This window comes from Gallus gallus, chromosome 3 (genome assembly GCF_016699485.2).
Source record: "Gallus gallus isolate bGalGal1 chromosome 3, bGalGal1.mat.broiler.GRCg7b, whole genome shotgun sequence".
NCBI classification, from domain to species: Eukaryota; Metazoa; Chordata; class Aves; order Galliformes; family Phasianidae; genus Gallus; species Gallus gallus.
In genome coordinates this window covers 64,005,484-64,020,569 of record NC_052534.1, presented here as the reverse complement: position 1 = coordinate 64,020,569, position 15,086 = coordinate 64,005,484, and the positions used below count along the sequence as shown (strand labels likewise).

The 15,086-nt window shown below is 38.8% G+C and overlaps 1 protein-coding gene across 1 annotated transcript; it reads left to right on the top strand.

Moving 5' to 3' along the window:
• Nucleotides 1-2,152: 2,152 nt before the first annotated feature.
• LOC121110238 lies at nt 2,153-4,621 on the top strand. Its single transcript, XM_040697551.2, has 2 exons — nt 2,153-3,754; nt 3,785-4,621. The coding sequence occupies exons 1-2, from the start codon at nt 2,329-2,331 to the stop codon at nt 4,051-4,053; spliced, it is 1,695 nt and encodes a 564-aa protein (XP_040553485.1). The 5' UTR covers nt 2,153-2,328; the 3' UTR covers nt 4,054-4,621.
• The last annotated feature ends 10,465 nt before the right edge of the window (nt 4,622-15,086 follow it).

Below are 15,086 nucleotides of genomic sequence, written 5' to 3'. Positions count from 1 at the left end.
ACTTAATATAGTTACCCATAAAATGAACATTGGGGAATAAATAAATAAATAAATAAATAAATAAAGGAAGAACCATTTACTAACAGTTCAAACAATTATTTCAGAAAATAACAATTGGAAAATTCAAGGCATTAGAAGATACTTCAAAATCTTTTTAGGTAACACATATGTGACATTGCTACTGCTTTAAGCTGCTAATTGAATAAATTTCTAGACCATACCATCACAATTAGAAGTTGTAATGACATAAGACAGAGCACAATCTGACATTTATTAAACTAACTGTTCAGTTATTCTTGCATTTCACTCTAAATGATGCAAAGTTTAGGCTGTGCTGTGTTCCAGGTAGTCATGTTGATTAATGCTATTCTGTGCACATAATGTCCCTGATTAACTGGGAGGACTCACTAAGTAAGGTGAGTATTCAATATAAGTAATAAAGCAGAATTTAGCCTTTTTTTCACAAGAAGTATTGTTTTTAAAGAGCTCATTGGAGCATCATCTTCAGGAATAAAATTACCAAGTTTATGATGGCCTGCTATTCATTCATGCAGGCCATATTAAAGGAATATAACTCCTTATCATGTTTTTGTTCAATTTGAAGTGTGAACTTCAGAGAAACTATAAATAAATCAAGTATTCTTGAGTATTTCAAGAAAATAAAAATACATATAGAGACCAACGAGCACAATATGCTAAAGTAATAGAAATCAATAAAATTTAGAAAAATAAACTTAATGACTTCAGTAAAAAGATTTTAAAGGAAATAAAAGCTTTTTTTTTTTTTTTTTTTTTTTTTAAATATTATCTAGATACATAAAGTGAAAAGAAACTCTATTACTAAGAAGCTGATTTTATTTACAGATTTTGTTACACAGTGTCCAGACTTCAGCTAAGGCAACATTAATAATATAACCAATGTTTTGGTTGTTGCTGAGTAATAAAAGCACAGCCAGGTCAGGTCACTTAGCAAGGAAGAGCTGATGTCTTTATGGCACAGCAACAGGGCTTGAGGCAGAACAGGCACATGAATTAGGCTTGAGAATTATTCCATATCACGTGACATCATGCAGAAGACCATACAGGTGTGGAGAGTTGGCTGACAGCAGCTGTTGCTCTGGAGTTACTGGGTCGTGAGTGATAGCTATGTTACAGTTATGTGTATATATATACATACTCTTGTGTACACTTACTATTGTTTGTTTTTTTTTTTTTCTTTTGCATTAGTAAATAGTTTTTATCTCAACCTAGAAGCCTAGAACCTAGAATCTAGTTCTCTCCTTCATCCCATCTGGGGAGGAAATAAGTAAACAGCTGGGTAATCCTTAGCTGCCTGCCAGGTTAAACCACAACATTCAGTGTGAATGTTCGATGAGCACTCAAATGCTACACTTCAGACAACTGTTCTTTTTCTGTGTATCAACTTCTAAGTGAAAATCTGACAAACGTAGTGAAATATTTGTTAAAACACTAATTTATTTGCTGTGTAGCGTTTCTTGTGCTTATCTAACTCTAATTATTCATCTCCTGAAGTTGTTGAATTATCATAATAGAAAATCCATTAGTTACTTGCATAGAATCATCTTCCTGTAATCTTTCTCCTCCTGAGCTGCTGTTTATGTTATGCTTTATTTATCTGCTGCAATCTCAGTAGGTTTTTTCTGCAGTACTTTATAATCTGGGGATACATAACAGTATTTTTTTTAAATATTATTGTACTTTGGCTATGCATAACAAAGTAGTATCTAGGCTTATAACCACATGTCAGTTTGAGCTTTTCTTTGTATGCTGTCTGTTGTAGTAGGCGTCTTGCGGGGGCACGGGATGTACGGGACAGGCCTCTCCCTAAACATAGAGAGATAGTGCTATCGTGCTGACCTTGTTGCAGAGAAAACAGGAGAAGAAGAAGGATGATAAAAGAATGTGGAAACGGCCAAATAAGGCACAATGTTATCTGGTGTGAACTAATCAGAGTGGGACATGACAGCACGGTTATCTAGGTAAAATGTATATAAGCTGTGTTTAGTAGTGAATAAACGCCATTTGCCTCACTTACTCCTGGGGTCTGGGTGAGCATCTGGCCCCGACCTGGTAAAGGGTCGGTTTCGCCCAGCAGTAAGCCCTACATGTGGACAGAGGACGAACACCGGATGAGCGAACGGAGACTACATGCAACAAGTGGTGACCCCGACGTGATCTGTCTGCTGAGGGTGGCTGCCCGGCGTGCCCGTGACGCGGAGAAGAGCCTGTGAGGTGGCGGCAGGTCGCGCACGGAAGACGTATTGCGGTTAAGAGCCTGTGAGGTGGCGGCAGGTCGCATACGTAACAATGGACCAAGTCATTAAGGTACTTGTGCAGTTTTGTAAGGACTACTTTGGAAAATCTACTCCTTCCCGGAAGGAGATCGCGGCAGTTTTGTCGCTATTAAATGAGCTGGGGGAGCTGGACTCTCCCCGCTACGTTTTGGATTCGAGTAGGTGGGACTTGCTCACCTCGGTGCTATGCCAGCGCGCCATGGCCAGTCAGAAGGCTACGGAACTTAAAACGTGGGGACTGATATTAGGAGCCCTTAAAGCGGCCAGAGTTGAGGGAAAGGTATTGGTGGAGGCTCGATACCTTTTGGGTCTCAGCGGAGGAGGTGAGACACAGGACCCGGTCGGGTCCGATGGGGGTTCGGGAGCAGTTTCTTGCAGGGGCCGAGAGGAGACGGAGCCGCCAATGACCGTTGGCGGGATGGCGCCGGCTGAGCCGACCGCGCTCAGTTCAAAAGAAGACAAACAGCAAGAGAGTGAAAGTTTGTTGTCTCGTCCCCCTCCCCCGTATCCGAACCCCTCAGGCGGAACGTTGTATCCTTTATCAGAATTACGTCAGTGTTACCTGACTCAAGGGGTCGAAGGAAGCTGTGATCTACATGGGCAGGATCAACTTAGTGCCCACATGGGGAGGGACCAGACAAAAGGTCCGTCCAATGCGGACAGAGGGCATAGCCTACTGTCTCTGGTCACTCCCAGGGGCGGTAGTGCGAGTGATAGTGTAGAAGAGAAAGAAGGGACTGGCTTTGAGTGCAGGGGGAGGGATCAAATGACGGACTGGAATGGGATTAGATCGGAGGCTTTGGGAAAGGGTATAGTTCCAGAGGCATTCCAGGTGATTGTGAGTGATCGTGGTCCCGAATGGGTGCCGCCTGACCCCGGGGGTGTTACGCGCCTGGTGGAATTTATGGATAAAAGAGGCCTGAAATCGCCTCTGACATTAAATGCACTACAAACTTTGGCTGCACTGGGGCCTCTCTTCCCCCGTGACATCACAAACTTAATGCGTACGGTGCTCAGGCTGGTTCAGTATACGTTATGGGAGACGGACTGGATGGCCGAGTTGGGGGGCCGTGCCGGGGCGACAGGGGTCGGCCCGCACCGCTCCCTGCATGAGACCGGCATCCAGCGGCTTTCAGGGAAGGCCGTGGGAGTGGCTTCGCCCCAGGGCCAGCTAGCGAGACTAAGGCCAGGGGAGCTAATAGCAGCCACAGATGCAGTGGTGGAAGCGTTTAATAAACTTGTGCATAAGGCCGAACCACCTACTCCGTGCACAGATATTACCCAGGGCCCGAATGAATCCTTTCAAAGCTTTACAGACAGGCTTTTAGCTGCTGCAGAGGGGTCTGATCTCCTGGTACCGGCCCAAGGGCCAGTGATCATTGACTGCTTGCAGCAGAAATCGCATGACAATGTTAAGGCATTGCTGCGAGCCGGCCGAAGTACGCTTAATACCTCGGGAGCCGGCCGAAGTACGCTTAATACCTCGGGAGAAGTTATTCAGTATGTCTTAGATAAGCTCAAGGTGGCTCATTTAACTAATGAAAGGCTAGTCACAGCTATTGTCGCAGCTGTTGGCCTGCGACAGCAAAGATCGCTGCAGCAGCAAGGGCTGTGTTTCCGATACGGCCAGTATGGCCATGTTAGAGCACAATGCCCCTGTGGGGGAGGCCAGTCAGGGCCTCCTGATCACAGGAAGGGCTTGCTAAAGGGTATCCGTGGTCGGGTATGCAGCAGTTAAATATCATGAATCTGGGAAATTCTGTGGGTACCATCGCGAAAAGTAATACCAGATATAAGTAGCATATCTGCAAAAACTGAGTCTAGGTGCGAGTTTTCTACAGAAATTCTTCGTTGGCAGACCGAAGCCAACTCCAGAACAACTGAGGGACAGACGATGGGATCAAGAACCACTCATCAAGAGGAGCACTACACCTGCAACGCTGACACTTCCGATGTTGCCGATGTTTATGGTGTCCCTGGTGATTACAGCGTGTTGCAAACAACTACAATGGACACAAGAACATATGCAGAAAATTAAAGAGGAGCGTGATCCCTTTGGAAGCTGGCTGGATGGACTGTTTGGGGGAACGGGTTCATGGTTAAAGCAATTGCTTAAAGCTCTCGCAGTAGGATTTGCAATCTTTGTGTGTATTCTAATCTGTCTTCCATGCTTTGTAGGATGCTTGCAGAACTGCCTTCAACGAATGATGGACAAGACTTTTGACTATCACATTGAGTATCATAGATTGCGTGAAAAATTATAGAGGGGTTTAGGTTGTTGCGTTCGTGCTGTAACGGGGCAAGGCTTGGCCGAGCACGGAAAAGAATTCCCTGTTGCTCTGATGATTGCTTAAGAACTGTAGTAGAAAAATAGTAGGAATAGTGTGCTGAAATATATTTAGGATTAGGCGTTTTGCGCTGCTTCGCGATGTACGGGTTAGGTGTGTGTGTAAGTAGTATTTAGCTTAGGGAGGGGGAGATGTTGTAGTAGGCGTCTTGCGGGGGCACGGGATGTACGGGACAGGCCTCTCCCTAAACATAGAGAGATAGTGCTATCGTGCTGACCTTGTTGCAGAGAAAACAGGAGAAGAAGAAGGATGATAAAAGAATGTGGAAACGGCCAAATAAGGCACAATGTTATCTGGTGTGAACTAATCAGAGTGGGACATGACAGCACGGTTATCTAGGTAAAATGTATATAAGCTGTGTTTAGTAGTGAATAAACGCCATTTGCCTCACTTACTCCTGGGGTCTGGGTGAGCATCTGGCCCCGACCTGGTAAAGGGTCGGTTTCGCCCAGCAGTAAGCCCTACATGTGGACAGAGGACGAACACCGGATGAGCGAACGGAGACTACATGCAACAGCTGTCATGCTAGCAATATGGTAAGATCAGGTGCAACTATACACATCTGTCAGGGATCTTAGAAGCATAGAATCCTTAAGAGTTGGAAGGGACCTTTAAAGGTTATCTAGTCCAAATCCCCTGCAATGAACAGGGATATGCACAGCTAGATCAGGTTGCCCAGAATGTGATCCAGCCTTGCCTTGAAAGTCTCCAGGGACAGAGGGGCAGGATCACTTCCCTCGACCTACCGGCCACACTTCTTTTGATGCAGCCCAGGATATGGTTGGCTTTCTGGGCTGTGAGGCCACATCTTCTACCTTTCATAAGTAGGCTGTTAGTGAGCTTTTTTGTGGTGAGTTCTTGTACATGCATACGTGAGCAGACGACACTCCCCAGTCCAAACCATTCCCCAGTCACCATTTCCTCTGAGGAACTTTCCATTAGCAAGAATTAGCACAAGTCTAGCATATATTTTCATATCAATTTAGGCCCAATGAAATTCTGTTTAGCTTCTCATTTAAGTTGTCTAAGACATGAATTATTTTTCTCATAGTCTGCTCTCATGTGCGCAGTACTGCATTATTTCCACCACAGACAAACCTACAGTTTTGAGAGTGGCATATCATGAACCAGAGAACAGTAAGACTTCAAACATGCTGTAAACAGAATGACTTATCCAAATCTTTCTTCTGGCCAGCTATGTCATCCTTGAAGTTGGCAGCAAGCTGTTACGGCTATTCATGAGGGCAAGTTGTCACGTGCCTTTGTCTGACTGAGCTGTAAGGCTTTTCCTGGAGCAAGGTTGTGACATTCACAGGCTGTGCTGGAGCAGGGCTCCATTACTGTTGTTTCTCCTCTGATATAGGCTTTTTGACCTGCTGTTCAGATTTCTTCTGGGACCATGATGTTTTAGGTCATGACTTTGTAAACTGTTCTCTTCTTTTTCTCTCTCCCTGGTATCCAGATAAAGCTTGGAAACAGAAAATAATGAAGATCAGTGTGTTTAAACAAGTGTTGAAGACTGATAACATGCACTGTCAGTGAACCTCAGAAGACCTGCAGATTGATATTTAATAGTATGAGATCCACACTGCTCATACAAGTAGCAGGCTCAGAGGGAGAGCTTGCCTACTATATCTAGGTGTCAATCTCTCCCACTAAAATGTGGGAACAAACCAAGGACCTTTGTGTGGTGATTTCCCACCAATGGACAGCTGAGTTCAATCATACTACTCTCTTGCTTGCCCTCCTCAAAAGAACGGGATTAGAAAATATGGTGAAAAATGTTCATACCGTCACATGTAGAAAAGAATTAGCATAAGGAGATCAATGTATTGTTTATGACTAACAGACTGGTGCAGTTATCTCCTTATGCTGATTCTGAGTGATGCAGGGAAATGTGAGGAGGTCCATAATGCTTCATTTATGTTGCACCTTCATGGTCACTCTTCCACTGCAGATTCCCATGTGGCATCCCTCTCTGTGGGCTGCAGCCTCTTTTAGGCCACATCCACTGCTGCACCGCATACTCCTCTATGGCTGCATATGGAAATCTGCTCTGTGTGGTGCCCACGGGCTGCAGGAGGACAGCCTGCCCCACCCTGGGGCTCTCCTGGACTGCAGCGACATATTGCTCTGTGCCTGGAGCTCCTCCAGCTCTCCTTAGGCACTGAACTTGGTACCTGAAGGTCTCTTTCTATCACATTTCTCACTTCTTTCTCCCAACTGCTGTTGCACAGTAGTTTTTTCCTTTTGCAAATCTGCTCTCAGAGGCACACCCAGCACTGCTCATAGCTCTGCTCTGGCTATGGCAGATCCATTCTGGAGCAGCTGGAGCTGGCTCTGATTCGACATGGAGCAGTGCTGGCCTTTGATCACAGAAGCCACCCCTGCAGCCATATAAGTCCAATACACATTCTCCATTTTTGGTTCTAGTTCACATTGCACCATCCTCACTGCAGGAGTACACAGATGTGAAGTGTGCTCATGAATCTAAAATGCAGCTATCCACAATGTCTCAAAGTTCTCTTGAGAATGCTTTTATCGTTAAGGTCCTATTGTTGTTTTAAAGTGACAGATTGAAAAAACAGAGTTGGCAAGTAACTTCTATTATGGTGAAGAATTCCACCAGAGGAGAGAAAATATGTCTTTCCAGCTTCACCAAGCTGATGTACCAAGTCAGTAACTGAGTCAAAGCTAGCTCTCTCTTATTTGGCTAAGAATTCTGTTTCTTCATAGGATTAATACTAAACTATAAAGTATACTATGAAGTAAAGTATGAAGGATGAAAAAAGTATAAAGGATAAAAAAACCCACCAACATATAAAGAATTAAAAAAAGTATGAAGGATAGAAGGATAAAGGATGAAAAAGTATAAAGTAAAGTATAAAGGTTGATTATTTTGCCCTCTCAAACATTAAAATGTCTTAAATTGAAATTATTTTAAAGGGGAAAAATATCCTGTATACTAGACATACATAGTCACTGAAAAAGTTTTGATATTATCTGAACTAAGAGTTCCATTAGTTCATATTAGAGATGTTTGGAAAGATGAGGCAGGTATTAAAAATCATGAATAATTAACAGTAAAAGTATCTTCACTTAAAGTCAGCCACTATGACTGGAGAAGCAGTTATATATTTAGAAGACTGAAATCTTATTCTTTTCCACAGTTCCTTCCCACTTGGAATGATGTGTCAGTGGGATGCAAAACCTGAAATATCTGCCTACAATGCCTGTATAGAGCTGCACAGGGTGGTCATGGAAATTTCACAGCATTTCTGACACTGGCCTAATTGTTGTCTCGCTCCAATTTATAGGAGGGAGGGGAGGTTCTTTGATGTATGTATGCCCGGCATGAGATTAAGAAACAATGGTTCAAATGTTGGTCCGACCAGTTTATTACAAATGTTAATAAGGGAGATGAAGGAAGGGGAGGACAGACACTATTACAGATTGGGGTGATGGGGAAGGGAAGGTGAGCGATAGAAAAGATAGGAAGAAGCAAGAATTGCGTAAAGCGGGGATAGTCACCACCAGGATCCAGCAGTAGTCCCGTTGCACGACGTTCCGACGGTCTGGGGCAAAAGTACAGGGGAAGAGCAGCAGCAGCGTGGCCGGTCTTGGGCAACGAGAGGGTGCAGGTACCAGGTAGGTCCAGGAAGAAGCTGCAGAGTGAGTCTGGGAGGAAGCAGCAGGTCTCAGGTAGCAGGCCCAGGGAAGTCTGTCAGCATACGGTCCATAGTGAGGGATCTGATGGCAGACACCTATCCTCATGGTTGTTGGACCCTCTTTTATCCTCCTTTTTTCTTGCCTACGTGACATCCCTGGGTGCAGGTGCAAGAGTCATGTGCGTACCTCCTGAGATGGCAATCTTCCTCAAGATAAGTCCACACAAAAGACCATTTCTGGCCATTATCAGCAGGTTATCCCTCTCTCGTTGCCCCTGGCCTTGTCCGTCTGAGCTCCTTAAAGGATTTCACAGCCCTTACCCAGGACCTGTCCATCAGTGTCCTCCAGACAGAAGATTTCTCTACCTTTGCCCAGGACTTGCCTGGACTTGTTCCTCAGCAAACTATGAGTCAATGATATAAAAGAATAATCTCTTACAATTGTCAATGCAAAGATCTGGTTTCTGCTTAAACTACTTTTGGAGGAGAATAAAATAAAAACTCCTCTGTGATTATCTGATTTTTTTTCATGTAAATGTTCATTTTTTATAGTACTGTGCTAACTGAAATCATAGACAGATGTAACATTTCAGACTAAATTATATTTTAAACAACTACTAACTTAACATCCTGTACTTCTCAACACAGTTTACCTTGGAACACATGCCTAGAATATTTGCAAAAATATTAGAGTTTGACATCTCCACTGCAATCTTAAGTCAAGTATAGTGTTCTTAGGACTGTTCTAGAAAAATTTCCTCAGACTCTAATTCTTAGAAAACTTCTCTTTAATAATGTTTTAGAACAGTTAACAATGGACACATAATGGCAATTTATCTTCAAATCTTCAAGCAGCACTGAGTTTACTAAAAAAGAATAAACTCTGGGTGTATTTTAATTTAATTAATCACCTGCCTGAAACTTTTCATTTAGATTAATGATTTTATTTATGACTACATAATCTTAACAAATACATGCAAATGAATCATGTTTTTATTTTTTAAAATATTATTATGTAGATTAAATTAAGACTGCTATTGAAAGGACTATTATTATAATAGACACTGATCATATAAAAAAACACTGGTAGAAAGAAATGCTAATCAAAAGGAAAGCACTGTCCTTATGATTAGAGCTATATAGTCACTAAATATATGTTTAGGAATGTAATTAAAAAACAAAAATCTCAGCACTTACATCTTAACTTTTGAAAAGATTTTTAACTTTTCATATTTCTGAAAAAAGCAAGATATTTCTGTTTGTTTAAATAGTTATTGAAGAATTTTACTTTTATAAGTTATATTTAGCATGTTACAATCTAAAGCCTTGATTTTCAGCTCATGTTTCTGTTTTCCAGAAAATGAGAAACTGGACAGTAAGGGAAAAATATAGGGACACTCTGCAAAGTGATGTATAGAAATAGATGTCCCTCTTGGACATTTCCATAGACGTAGGAATAGGGAATCCTTTGAAGTTTAATTCAAGACTAGGAATTCACTGTCATTAAATAAAGAAGTAAATATTGGGAAAAAAAAAGAGAGAGAGAATGGGGAAAAAAAATGACAAAAACAGATAACAACAAATAGATTAAACAGAGCTATTGCCAGCCCTGGCAACACAGTCATGCACTTCAGGACCATGGTAAATCTTGGAAGGGAACAGATGCTATAAATAGCAAGCACATTGTAGGCATACAGTTCCAACTGCTGCTTCTCCTTGAAACCCTTGCAAAACTTAGCATCCAACCTTGACTATGACATCCTTTTTAAAAAATGATTTATTCTTTTCAGGTTGTGAAAAATTAATTACTTTGACTAAAGAATATCTGCTCATTCCAGAAGAGAACTTGCAATAGCAAGATCAAATTCCACATTGAGTAATCTGAATTCAGTAGTGTCTGAGCAACTTGGTGTAACTTGCTTTAATTAATTAACCCCTCAAAAATTGCAGCATTGAATATCCAGTTGAGAGAGCAATTAATGTCTAAAACAATTATGTCAATATTATGTTATGTTTTATTCATATACATCTTCACATAATGTAATTAGAAATTAAGGGCATCTTATTCTGCCATTATTTACACCCTGAACATTGCACATTTCACCGACTTGACTTGAACCTAAAAGAATTAAAGATATAAGACTTTCTTATTTCAATTACCTGAATATGATGTTCTTCTGCATACTTCCAGTGGGAAGAAGTGTCAGAAACCCTGTGGCAAGGTATGGTGTGTTGAATAAAAATCAGAGAAAGCTAAGGGAAGGTTAACTTGCTATGAAATCATAACCTACCAATCTCTATAAAGTGGAAATTTTCTAAGAAAAAAAAATTGCAGGAGGGAAAATTAAAAGCTTTTCATTTTTAAGATGGAATTATGATATGCAGTTCAGATTTCCAAATTCATTTAACATTGCGATTTTTGTCATTTGAACCCAATCACTGAACTAATTGTTGTATGCAATTTCCATGTAAGCAGCCAAAACAGAGATTTCATCTGACAGCTTGACATATTTTGCCATCCCTTCAACTACTGTTGACAATTCATGATTGGTAATAATCATTATTATTATGGATATAAAGCAGATCCTTTGACTTTCATCCAGCATTTCCATTACAGTAAGAACTGTAACAGTACAATGCCAAACTCCAAACTTTTCTTAAGGGCTTGGTAAGTTGTGTTTCTATAATGACGAATACATTTTTAGTGGTTATATTTTTTCCCTGAAGACTATACTATTTAACATTTAATAATTGTAGCATTTCTCTTGAGAATGAGTCATATTTGTGAAGTACCATAACTATCAATATTAAAAATTTTGATTTGGTTTGCATTTGCTTTTTTTTTTGTGTGTGTGTGTGTGTGTGTGATTTTTTTTTTTTTTTTTTTTTTTGTGATTTTTACAAAGTACAACAAATGCGCACCGGCCAATCAATACAGGAATATTTTAAATCTATATTTTAGAGGGAAAAGTACAGTTTACGATATGCATTATAAATAAGGCTATTTTTAATACATTAAAATAAATTTAATATTTGTATTTTAAAGACAGATGAGAACTACAATTCTCACATATGATTGTTGTCTGTTTTCAGATGTTTCCAAGTTTTAAACGTAATGATGATATAAATTGACACATATATTTGTTTACTCCAGCATTTAACACCTACTTGATTGTCAGTGCTTTAATGCAAGCATTAGTAAACCAGTAATTGTGTTTTCTATCTAATATATTCCTGATACTACTATACTAGTACTATCATATTAGTGCTATAGTAAGATATACTATATATAGCCCTTCTACTTATTATTTTTTATGTCAATTTAATGTTATTCATTCTCTGAATTTAGTCAAGCTCAAAAAATTCTCCTTGGATATTAACACTGGAGATACCACCTATACTTAGTATGAATTACTTGGGAATTCCCTAATCTATTTTCCAACAGTAAAGCTGAAAGTAGGTCAGTATAACAATCTGTAGTATGAATACTACAATATCTTTGTTAGAAAAATTTCTGCACTGCTTTTTGACCTCTCTCACCAATGTATCACAAATTGATGGGTTAAGGAGGAAAGAAGGGAAAAGGGGTTGTTAATCATATGATGAAAAGGAGAAGATGTGGAACTCCAAAATCAAATATATAGAGAATCTTTAAACTGTGGAGCCAGCAAAGCTGTGGCTTTTAGGAAATTGCACCGTAACTTGGATTCTCTAGTATCTAATAAAAGACAATTGCTACTCAGTTCTGTCATTGAGTTAGACACCCTTTCCATTAATGGGTGCTCAAATAGTTTCTCTCTTCTGTACTCAAATGGTTAGTTATAAGACCATTGTGTCTTTGAAAAATGTATTTTCTTTTAAATGTGAATTAAAAAAAAACAAACATATAGTGTCAAAAAAGAAATAGACAGATATTCATAAGTACATATTCAGAGTAATAACAGAAACTGTATCGTCTTAATTTTTTTTTAAAGTGCAACAAGTATGTCAAGAAAAAAGCAGATATGGTTAAACATTGGTTTTAATTCAGAACAGTCATATCGTATCTGCCTTAAACTTTAATAGTAAATTGCAGGTTTTGTCAGTTTATTCTTAGCACTATTCTTATACTCTTCTAGTATGGAAGACAGAAATAGCAAATGGAAAATCTCTTTATAAGTATATTTTTATAATTCCAGGACCTGCTTTTATATAAATCTGGTTATCAGTAAATAATTAAATCCTAGAAGTGAGTTGTATTCTGCTGACCAGCATACTTCCGGCATGTCCTGGTAAAAATACATGCAGTTATTTGATGAACATTTGAAATTATTATATCAAAAGCTGTAGTAACAGATATAATGGGTACTTGTTAATTGTTCTTCTGAAAATGGTGGCATGTGCATCTCAAATATACAAGAAATTGAAACTAAAGGGTAAGAATTCTAATGAGAATATCGTGAGAAACTTAATGTCCTATAAGTAGACACATGAAAAAACTCTAGCTTTACTGTTGACTTCTCTATGTTTTGTTCCCTGTTCAAAGCTTTCATTTTTTTTTCTCATGACTGTTAGTAATCTAATTTCTTTTACAAATTAAAATTACAATTTCCCTCACCTTCTGTTGAAAAAGACATAATCTTTCTATACACTTTCAAAGACACAGGATAGTTCTAAAGTAACTGAAATTCACAATTCTGTTGTTGAAATTAGAGAAAAAAATATTCTACTGTGTTTTGAAGCCTTACTTGGCCTTTCTGCTCCATATATCAACAATCTGGACTTGATGCGTATTTCTAAATCTCACTGACTATCCTACGTTGTATAAGCAACTTTCTAATATAGAATGACTGCTGTGCAATAAATAAATAAATAAATGGAATATAATTTTTTACTGCAATTTTCAGATCTGCACAGTGTTTGATAGGAGTGTTTGAGAGATTCTAAAGAGCACCTGGAATCAATGACATTCTGTGCATAAAAGTGTGGATCAAAGAAAAAAATGCATTTGCTTCCTTTCTCATGTCATTTACTTATTAGTATCCTCCTTGTAGAATGCAAGACATACAGTAACAAACGACCACACTAATACATTAATACTTAAGCAATCCATATCTTGGATATACTCTTCCTTGTATCATTTTAAGTCAATCTGTTCTACAGATATAGTTTACATTCTCCATCTTTACATGGAGGACTTTTCTTCCAGTTTAAAGAAGTAATTTAGAACTATTTAGATTTTTAGATAATTTAGAAACCTTTCTTCTTGTGTTTCTTCTTTGTTTCATACTACTGAAAGCTATACTTGTTTTTTTTTTTCACTTTCATACTGTCCACTTTATTTTTTAGATGTGCTGTTTATTCTTGATAATACAATTACTTTATTAACTTCTGTTCATATTACCATCCAAGTTATCTCCCAGCTTTTTCAGTACAAATTTTGTTCTGTTTCAGCTTAAGAAAAATCAGCAACCTGAATGACAGAATCACCTCTCAAGTTTCTTTAATACAAATTTTAATAGCATTTGTATGCCATGGAAGTAAACAGGTGAAAATTTCTCTATTCAAGATCTAAGGACTCATTTAATGGTTTGCTGTTGTAGAGTAATGACATCCTGTGTTATTTTCAATTCTATACAAACACTCTTTCTCCTTAATTGAATTCAAAAGATCCACGGCCATCCAGAGTCTGCAGTGTGAGCCTAATATGTGAGGAAATTATGGAAATATGAGCTAAAAATGAGAACTGTTTGATTCATGCAATTATGTTCACAACATACCAGCTATTCATCCTGTTTATAGACCTTATATGAGAGAGGAAATTTAGCTAGAGATTTGAAGGTGATTAACACAGTAGCATAGAACAAGCTTAGAAGGAGTTGCTCAAGTATATCTGTTGCGTCATGGAAGAAAACACACAGATATTTGAAGGAAAAATGGCTTGATATGTGATGCAGGCTGACATTTTCTGGCACATTTGAACTGACAACTTGGTGGCAAATAAAAGATGAGATACAGGATGGGTTTATAATTATATGACTTTAAGAGAGGAAATAAGTAGTTTATAATTATGTGTTTGAATGTGTCATTTGTTTCTTCTGAACAGAAATGTAACTTCAAAATTTGCTTTCCATAAACAAGCTAATGTAATTCAATTCCCCAAATGTTTGCAGGATGCAAACAAACAAGCGGTATAAGTATAGCCAAAGCAACTTCACTGAAAATTGTGTTTCACAGAAATTATACTTTTAAGCCTTCATTTGAACTTGTACTTTCTGTGTCTGTGTTTGAATCTATTACAATTTAATAATTATTTCCAGGCTTGGCAGACTATTTTTGTGCAAGCATGAAAAATAGAAGATTCTGGAACAACCAATAATCTGTCACCTCTTTTCAGCAGCCTGAAGTGTCTATACCATATAATGTAATCCTTTTAGAATGTTATAAAAAAATATTCTCTTAATCTTATTCAACAGCCCAATACAATACAGAGGTTCAGATTTCTCTCTACTCTTATTCATATCTGAGTTTGACATAAAACAAAGATATTTTTTGAATATTCCCAGTGCAAGACTGCAGTGGAAATAGGCAATTGTTTGATATTTTTGGAGGATTGGGTATCCTGGGTCATCTCAAATACTGCCAATTGAAGTCCCTAATCAATACAGACAATGAAGAACAGAGGTTAATTTAAGTTGCTCTAAGTCAGACACCTATCCACCAGCCAAGTGACTATTTAAACCCCACTGTCTGTAATGATGCTGGTTACAAATCTA

Bases quoted from the DNA above. Each gene is read 5' to 3' on its own strand.
- LOC121110238 (XM_040697551.2), top strand. From the start codon at position 2,329: ATGGACCAAGTCATTAAGGTACTTGTGCAGTTTTGTAAGGACTACTTT. The intron at 3,755-3,784 runs GTACGCTTAATA...GAGCCGGCCGAA, and splicing joins ATTGCTGCGAGCCGGCCGAA to GTACGCTTAATACCTCGGGA.